Source organism: Oratosquilla oratoria, chromosome 9 (genome assembly GCF_046742065.1).
Source record: "Oratosquilla oratoria isolate Oo_2021 chromosome 9, ASM4674206v1, whole genome shotgun sequence".
Taxonomy (NCBI): domain Eukaryota; kingdom Metazoa; phylum Arthropoda; class Malacostraca; order Stomatopoda; family Squillidae; genus Oratosquilla; species Oratosquilla oratoria.
This window is the reverse complement of record NC_134785.1, coordinates 55,641,908-55,651,907: the sequence shown is the minus strand read 5'-3', so window position 1 is coordinate 55,651,907 and position 10,000 is coordinate 55,641,908. Positions and strand designations below refer to the sequence as shown.

The 10,000-nt window shown below is 37.6% G+C and overlaps 1 protein-coding gene across 13 annotated transcripts in view; it reads right to left on the bottom strand.

Moving 5' to 3' along the window:
• Positions 1–10,000, bottom strand: part of LOC143028427 (uncharacterized) — a 121,562-nt gene that overhangs the window by 22,628 nt on the left and 88,934 nt on the right. For 11 of the 13 annotated variants that reach the window (XM_076190493.1, XM_076190495.1, XM_076190496.1 and 8 more), the window contains 3 exons: positions 5,856–6,242; positions 1,989–2,073; positions 100–214 (listed from right to left, as the gene is read on the bottom strand). In XM_076190493.1, the coding sequence (XP_076046608.1) occupies positions 100–214; positions 1,989–2,073; positions 5,856–6,242 (587 nt within the window). The remainder of the gene's footprint in view (positions 1–99; positions 215–1,988; positions 2,074–5,855; positions 6,243–10,000) is intronic. The other 2 variants (XM_076190504.1, XM_076190505.1) reach the window with 1 other exon arrangement.

The window sequence follows — 10,000 nt, the reverse complement described above, 5'->3', positions numbered from 1 at the left end:
GGCCCTTTTTGTCTGTGAGTACTTATTTTCCAAAGGTCCCTTTCGTTGGTAGGCACTTACCTTCCTTGAACTCTCAAAAATACCGCCAAACCTTCTCACCTTCATATTGTCGTTCTTGGCAGAGTCGTTGGTTTCATATGTCTTCTCGTAACGGTTTCTCCAGACGATGCGACGGACCTCTCCGCTTTTTGTCAGCTCCTCTTCTTCTTCGGGACTGCGGGCAGAGGAAAAAAGGTTTCATAAAGGTCTTACCTAAATGCAAGGCCCTCACATGGGGGTGGGGGGGCAGGAGGGGGCAGACGCCCTGGGGCAGCACATTTAGGGGTACCGGCAATTCTAATCTGGACATGCCGACCACAAGGTTGACAAAATAATTATGATAAAAAGAACGTCATAGAGACCCTGGATATTTTACCACAATATACGAATTTTTGTGTTGGAATCGAACAGAATATGAAATATTTTCCCCTTAATTCTTTCTGCAATAGGGACATTAGATAACATCTTTAAAATCTGCTTAATTATTTCGCAAGCCAATAGATGTAATAGGCACTTAGGCATGTAAAGCCGCGTCCACACTTGTTGCATTTCCACGTATCGTATCGTATGGTTGCGTAGCAGTGTAGACGGGAAAGCGTTGCACTGTGATGTACGTAGCTCTCCATATATGGTGCTCATTTGTCTTCAAACCAAGAACTAACAATACGCAAAGGTGCAACGCTTACCTGTCCACACCGCTATGCAACACATGATACGATAAATGGAAATGCAACAAGTGTGGACGCAGCATCCGTCTAAAGGAATATAAAAAATATGACATTTTTACCGAGAGTATACTGGGATCGAAATGTCGTCTAAATTCTTACAAATGACTGTTTTTACAGTTTTTACAGTTTTATCAGTATGCTGGTCGCAAGCGGTTTTTTTATATGGATAAAAAAGACAGTTTTATTGAGAGTATACTGGTCACAAGTTGTAATGATGATTTAAAGAAATGACAGTTTAAATGAGAGTGTACTGGTCTCACACTGTCATTAATGAATGGTAGTTCTGGCCTTACGTTACCATTAAAACTGATATGAAATTAAACTTTTATGAAGAGTATACTGACTTTGAAGTTATCATCAAAATTAATTAGATTCTTTTTTCAAATTTGTGGAGAGTAAATTGGCATCCAAATGTTAAAAAATATTGTAGAAAAAAAAATGACACACCTGACCCGTGGACCCAATCACAGCTTAAATGAAAAGCTGTCTACTCGCTTCCTAATTAGTTATGTCCCAACTTTTTTCGTTTCTTCTTTTAATATACTTTTAGCAATACAAAGAAATTCAACAAAGCACAATCTACAAAGCCTACAGGAATTAAACTACCAATAGAGCATGTTATAAACTTTATATTCACTAAAAATTAAGATGGTACTAGAAGGTAAGAAAAAAAAATATATATATATATATATATATATATATATATGTATATATATATATATATATATATATATATGTATATATATTATATATATATACATATATATATATATATAGTGTGTGCATGTGTATGTGTGCTTGTAGCCTATGTGTGATTCACCATGTTTTCACCATGGTCTTGGATCACGTGTTGGACTCGTGATCGATAGCTATTTCCCTCCCGGAAGAGAGCTCAGAGCTCTTATATGACCGATCTATGGATAATGCTGTGACCTTACACCAACAACCACACACCCAACTCCCCGCCCACGAACGTTGGAGTAACGACTCGCAGCGCAGCGATACTGAAATTATTTCAGCCCTGGGCAGGACTCGAACCCGGACCGCCGTAGTGGCGGCCGGGAACTCTAACCATTGCGCCATTGATTTGTGTGTGTGTGTGTGTGTGTGTGTGTGTGTGTGTGTGTGTGTGTGTGTGTGTGTGTGTGTGTGTGTGTGTGTGTGTGTGTGTGTGTGTGTGTGTGTGTGTGTGTGTGTGTGTGTGTGTGTGTGTGTACTCACCTTACGGCGTTGCCATTTGGTTGATCAGTGGCTGGTGGCTGCTGAGGTGGCGCAACAGTAGTCGCTGTTCCATTTGTGTAGGTACCTGCATTGAAAATAGGCGTCAAATTCTCTTACTGTACCTTCGACGTGTGTATACATGATTATGCACATATACTGTACATGTACATGCATGTGAGTACAAACATATGTACACATTTAAGATTTACACACATACACACTCTCTCTCTCTCTCTCTCTCTCTCTCTCTCTCTCTCTCTCTCTCTCTCTCTCTCTCTCTCTCTCTCTCACACACACACATGCAATAATGTACATATATTTGCATATATGTATACACGCTGATTTACAAGTTGGACATAGTACTGATTTCTAGGATTAGTTAATGTGATTCTAGTTTTGGCTAGTTTGCGAGAGATTTCTTGTAAGTATATATAAAAAAGGTTGAGTCTAGTTACTTTTTATGTGACTTAGTAAGATCCTAGTTAAGTGATTACGAGTTAAGACAAATTTGATTATTGTATGGAATACTAGAAAGTGATATTTCTAAATCTTATATGTTACTAGACCTTTAGAATTTCTGTTAATTATAAATGAAATGGATTAATGATTTTACTATGTACAAGAATCTAGTTTAAATCTAGAGAAGCCACCACCAGTATAAAGCGATTAATTCTAGAATGGTAGATACGATCCATACTAGGAAAGCAGAGAGAGGACACTTCAGTGTCGCCAAATCAATCTAAGATTAGAAGTTAACCTAAATTGAATCAGTTTGATAATCGACATAACTTGATAGTGATAGGAACCCATTAGTGTTGAGGATAGTAATAACTATTAAGCGTAGTTAGCAGAGCAAGTGAGTTAGCAAGGTTAGATTCTTTAAATGAATTTATACATTGGTTTGGGAAAGAAATCAGACACCCTCTGATAATGATCTTACACCTTATACGTCTTTCGTTGAATACTCTTTGGTACAAGAATGGAGAAAGACGATTTCTTTTACTTTTCTTGTAAAGAGTATTATAAATCAAAAGTGTCTTTAAGTGAAATAAAATAAAAATGTGAATGTTGATTTGTGGGTAATAAATATCAACATGTACACAAAATAAAAGAAGTATGGTAATGCAATATGAACACCTCGACACACAGCATATTACAGCATTACAACAAATATTACAGGAATAACAACACATCAGAAAAATGACACAGCATAAATTAAAAAAAGGGGGAATCACAGCAAATTTCCAAACTCAAAATATCAAGCTAAGGGAGTAAGGAAATAAGTTGTTTATAGAAAAAACATTATTGGAATGTCTACTTTGGTCTTCATACACTTGGTCAAGTGTTGAAATGTCGACCATTTAGACACATCCTTATTTCTGGTGTTCTTGACTGTCCCAGTATATATTTATAAATATATACACACATGTATCTTTCCAAAATAATATGGCATAGGCCTTGAACTAAATACTTGAAGATATAACTTCAAATATCTCATTAGAAATGACTTCTGCGGCTTGTCACAAAACGACAATATGCAGAAATGGATATGATCTTTCTATTACAAATAGTACTAAAGGTTAGCTTCTTCAGATTTAAAGAAATAATGAATAAAGTATGAGCTGATTAGGTGTAATATGGTCCCAAAATCATAACTGATATTAGTGTTAGTGAGAGAGCATCAAGAAGAATAGATCTACATAAGCGTATATGATCTACATCTACCTAAAGAGCAAGACAAAATAGAATCGCGATGTCGCGCTGCAACACCTATCATAATAAGGTTTTGAACTGGCCAGTACATGTCTTGAAATGTTGTTGAAAAATAGAGGTAATGGTGAAGACAAGTGATAATAGTGCAAATATAAATAGTTGTAATGATGAAAGGGAGTATTGGTATAACAAAAATAGTGCAAAATTGGTAAAAAAAAAAAAGTTTTACCAGGAGCTAAAATGGCAGTATTTGGTAAAGAAATAAATCTGCCCAGCTTTCGAGTTTCTCTCATGAGAAAACATAAAACCACCACACAAATTGGTGAAAAATACCATGAAACTGTGGTGAAAATAACTGGTCAATAATTGGTCAATCAAAATATAATTTGTAGAGGTAATGTATATATATAAGACTACAAGCATGTAGTAGTAAGTAGGGAGGGGTACAAAGGAAATGGATTTGCATGTAATAACAAACAGCAGCTATTATTTCACCAGCTGTTGCTCCCAACTCCAAGAAAATAACAACTTTTACATAAAATGTTTACAACAACAAGACAAACTCTTTTCAAACCACGGTGAGACATCACACGACATGGTCAAAGAACCGCCACAATTAATCATTAACGAAAGAAAAAAAATCGTCAAAGCTTCAATAAGCAGGTCAACACAATGTTGCAAAGACTTGCCCTAACGCAAAGAAGAAAAAAAACAACAACACTAAATCACGTTTGTTAGTGGACGCTATTCTCACTGCTTTTATGAGAACTAACACTCAGTGATAGACATAAAGAAGAGCCCTTTCTCTCGACAGTGGCTTGTGACAGCAACGGTCACTAATCAAACGTGATCTATAGTTAAATTGTTATGAACGTTCCATGGTTACAACAGCTAAGTTCTTAACTTAGTTTAACAAGAATCGTGCGTTTAGCGTAAAACTGTCTTAGTGGATATACGATAGTCAAGAATATTTCATTCAATGAGTAATTTATCCAAGCTTTTATCCATTTAATCAAATAACTACAACGAATAATAACTTCCATACTACTGTTGCAATTGCCCTAACTACAATAAGTCTTATATAGAAGTACATAAATACAATAGCAAAATTTAGACCATAGATAAATAATCAAGAAGAATTAAAACATCATATTAGTGAAATTACTTATCTCAGAAAAAATGTGATAAAATGTGTATAAAAACAATTAACAACAATGAAACATTAATTTGTTTTTACACAAGAAGCACAATACATCTCTACATTTGTTTGAGTGATACATTGTTACAGAGAACATGGGTCAAAGTCTGGACAAGAGCAAAGCACTTCACTTAGGATGAAAACAAACGACATGACGTCATGAGTTATACCACATGTCGAGTTGACCAAATCGTTAGTTTCCCTCCTAAAGTGAACAGACTGTGTAGACCTTGACATGAGTTCTTTGTTCGCTAGAACAGGCCAAAGTCTGGACAAGAACAAGGCACTTCACTTAGGATGAAAACGAACGATATGACGTCATGAGTTTACCACGAGTCAAGTTGACTAAATCCTTAGTTTCCATCCTGAGGTGAACAGACCGGTGTAGACCTGGACATAGTTCTTTGTTCATAAGAATACCGTTCATACCTTTATATGAACATTTGGTGTGGATTAATTAACACAAAAAGAGCATTGCAACAGACTATCACCCTAACACCAACAATAAAAAAATGAAAAAAAATTATATCCATATTCAATCATGATAATTTTGTTTCATCACAAAAAATACACCAACTACATGTACATCTGTAAAGTCATTTGTCAAGTCAACACATGCATATACCCGGACATTTGCCCACTGAAAACATAGCATATCCACATATTACAGGCCTACTATTTACTTGTTCAGTGGTCAGGACAAGTCAAAAGTAATGTCAAAATCACGAATCCCATGTCAGTATGAGTCAATATCTTGCAAGCTCTTTATTCCCACGATTCCTAAGCTGCCTACATTAAAAAAAAATGCAAGAAGCCTCCCATACACGCCAGTGAACATCACATGCTGCATACAACAAGTCGTTGACTTATTTTTTTCTTGTGCGTGTGTGAATATCCTTGAACAACACACCTTTGGAACTCAGCATGCGGCCTATGTAACTTTCTCATACACTTACTCGTCGTTTCTTCTTGTGTGACGATTTCTGTTGATTCAACAGTTGAGGTTTCTTCCGGTTGTGGTGCTGGTGGTGGTGGTGAAGGTGATGGCGAAGGTACTGGTGCTGGTGCTGGTGGTGTCTCTTCTGGTTCGTTAGGAACTGCAACGCTTTCTGTTGTCTCTTGCATGACAATAATTTCGCTTTCGATCTCTGCCAACGTGTTGGACGTGGCGCTATTCCTCTGGTTCTCTTCAAGCGAATCGATCAAAACATCGAGCTCGCTGATGTTCTTCCGAAGTCGGGTCAGCGTGGAATAGTCAGACGAGGTTTTGAGTGTGTCTGAGGCACTGGGTGGGTCTTCGGTGTCTTCGGGAGACGGGGCTGTTTCGACTGTGTCTTCCATGCCTGTGGAGAGGTAGGCATGCAGTCACACTGCATTCAGTCACACCACGCGTACCCCCGGGGGAACGGTAACTGCACATGTACGCATAATGCACATAAGTCAACCGTACACAGACCTCTACGTACACACACACACACACACACACACACACACACACACACACACACACACACACACACACACACACACACACACACACACACACACACACTGCATAGGTATATGTACATACCCAGACAATATCATCCTTTCGTTATTCCAACTCTCGTGGGCGGGGAGTTGGGTGTGTGTGTGCGTGTAAGGTCACAGCGTTACCCATAGATCGGTCGTATATGAGATCTGAGCTCTTATCCGGGAGGGAAATAGCTGTCGATCACGAGTCCAACATGTGATCCATGACCGTGGTGAACCGTGGTGAATCGCACACACACACACACACACACACACACACACACACACACACACACACATACACGCAGCCCTGGTCAACCGTGTTCACTGAAAAATAATTATACAGTCACAAACACACACACACACACACACACACACACACACACACACACACACACACACACACACACACACACACACACACACACACACACACACACACACACACAACTTTGGCCTACCGTGGTCATTGAAAAGTATGTATGCTGTCGTGCGCACACACACACACACACACACACACACACACACACACACACACACACACACACACACACACACACACACACACACACACACACACACACATTCATATAATGATGTACAACAAGGCGCATTTTCACATCCATAAGTCGCGTGATGGACAATAGTAAACTTTAGTTTTCCCCTAATATCTGTTTATTCTTTATAGGTGGAAATTTGTTAGAGAACAAAAATCATATTGGTCGTTGGAATATAAATGATTTCTCCAATATGCGCAGTTCTTAATGAAACTAGTAATATGAAACTATAGAAATATATGCAGAAAAATCAAAATCTTTGAAATCTGAGAATCGCAGAGAAACGCGTCGGTAAAGAAAATAATATAAATACAAAGTCAAAAAGGTCTGCATTCATTCGGAGTCATGCAGACTCTGGAATGGCAAATCAAGAACTGGACTCGACATAGCCCTGACAGGTTAGACTGGAGTTTGTAGGACTCGCAGTAATGGTTGTAAACTGGACCAATTTAGATTTAAAAAGGGAAATAGGCAAGAATCGGTTTACTAATAGGGTGGTCGACGAATGGAATAAACTTAGTAACCATGTAGTAAGCGCTGAAACTATCAGTTGTTTCATGAAATGATTAGACAACTTTATGGATGGAGATGACAGGTGGTGATGGATACGGAGCTGTCTAGTGTAGGCCTTATAGTCTCTTACAGTCTCCTTAATTCTTATGTTCTTATGTTCTTATATGGAATTTTTGTCAGCGCCGGCTCGCGTTGAACAACAGAGGCGACATCACACACACACAAACACACAAATTCAACGTGGTTTCATTACGAAACGCGTATCCAGACCTTCTCTAGATGACTTTATTCAGTGCACGAAAACACTATTGGCCGTAAGTCAAGGTACACATAAATACTAAATGTTTATTGGTGATAGTGAAAACGGTTCATAATGGACCCACGTGCACAAATATTTAGTGGTTGTCCTTAAGTCATTTCCTAAAACTGGACTTGTTAGATTGACGACAAATAATCATGAAAAATATCTAGAGACTTCTAGGTTGATAATAACACCACTGACGATATTGTAATCAGTAAATAGTACCTATGTGATGGTGTTTAAATAATTCTCTACATTCACTATTGCCATATAGGTGATCAATTTTAAATATTCTAATCTAGTTAACGTCGACTTCGAAAAAAGGAACCAATATAAACAGGTTCGGCGGACGAAAAGTTCTTAGGAACTTTCAAGCTGTGAATAAATCAGAAAGATTTGAAATTTTGTACAGAAAAGCTTCACACATCCCACGACGCAATGGAAGACTTGTTCAAACAGATTATTTGGTTATATTTATCTACGAAATGAACAAATGAGTGAATAATGAACCACACATATTTTAAGAAATAGAATAACACGCAACGTACAGCATACACACGAACAAGGCACATACCATTCAGAATCAACTAATTATCATCTAAAGCGTTCGTTAATTTCAAGTATACATATCTCAAAAACCACAAAAAAATGCACTAGCACATACAAAGCCCAAATAAGGTCAAATATACGATCAACAAAGCCCCATACATATCTACCCATACCATATCATTCTACTTATATGCACATACACCACGCACACTCATACACACACACACACACACACACACACACACACACACACACACACACACACACACACACACACACACACACACACACACACACACACACCGCTGCCATAGCAGTCCAAGTTTCGTACTACTGCGCTGCGAGTCGTTACTCCAACTCTCGTGGGCGGGGAGTTGGGTGTGTGTACGTGTAAGGTCACAGCATTACCCATAAATCGGTTATATATGAGCTATGAGGTCTCTTCCGGGTGATTGAAACTGTCGATCACGAGTCCAACACGTGAACCAAGACCATGGTGAATCACACAGTGTATGGTGTAGTGGCTAGTGTCGAGGGCTCGCAACGACGCAGAGCCGAGATCAAGTCTCGGTCGGGGATTGAATACCTCACTGCCACTGCTAACCGTTACTGTCACCATATATATATATATATATATATATAATATATATATATATTATATATATATATATATATATATATATAGTGTGTGTGTGTGTGTGTGTGTGTGTGTGTGTGTGTGTGTGTGTGTGAGTGAATAACCATTGTCTTGGATCACGTGTTGGACTCGTGATCGACAGAACCCATATATGACCGATCTACGGGTAATACAGTGACCTTACAACAAACACACACACCCAACGCACCGCTCGCGAGAGTTGGAGTAGCGACTCGCAGAGCAGTGATACTGAAAAATTTTCAGCCCTGGACGAGATTCGAACTCGGAACGCTGTAGCGACGGTTTCGAAAGCTACCACTGCACCGTCGAGAGTGTATGTGTGTGCATATATATATATATATAGATATATATATATATATATATATATATATATACATACATATATACATATACAAAGTAGACCACTTGGAAAAAAACTAATGAAGCAGAGCGCTTTTGTATATTACATCCAGTGCAAAAACCTGGATGTAATATACGAAAGCGCTCTACTTCTTTAGTTTCTTTTTTCCAAGTGGTCTACTTTGCATAAGTGAACACACGTATCCGTGTTTTTATTAGTATGTGTATATATATATATATATATATATATATATATATTTATATATATATATATACATTATTTATGTATATATATAAATTATATATATACGTACATATATATATATATATATATATATATATATATATATATATATATATACATACTGTGAAAATATATATAGATATGTGCGTGTTTGAGGTGACACTCATAACCCTTTTAGTGCGATGGCTATGTTGTTTAAACATTATTCTGGCTAAAGGAATCAGATGATTTTATTTGGACCGAAGAGATGACATTTATCAGTCCCCATAAGCACAGTGTGGCACATTTTAGATTTTTTTTTTTTTTTTTTTTGGCAAGTCACGTGATTTTTTTAATGAGAAGTGGTTCCAAACCCGCTACACATTAGATCGATTCTCGTTAAGTGTTGTGAATTTGAATATCTAGAAGAAGACTTCGGTTACAGTGTT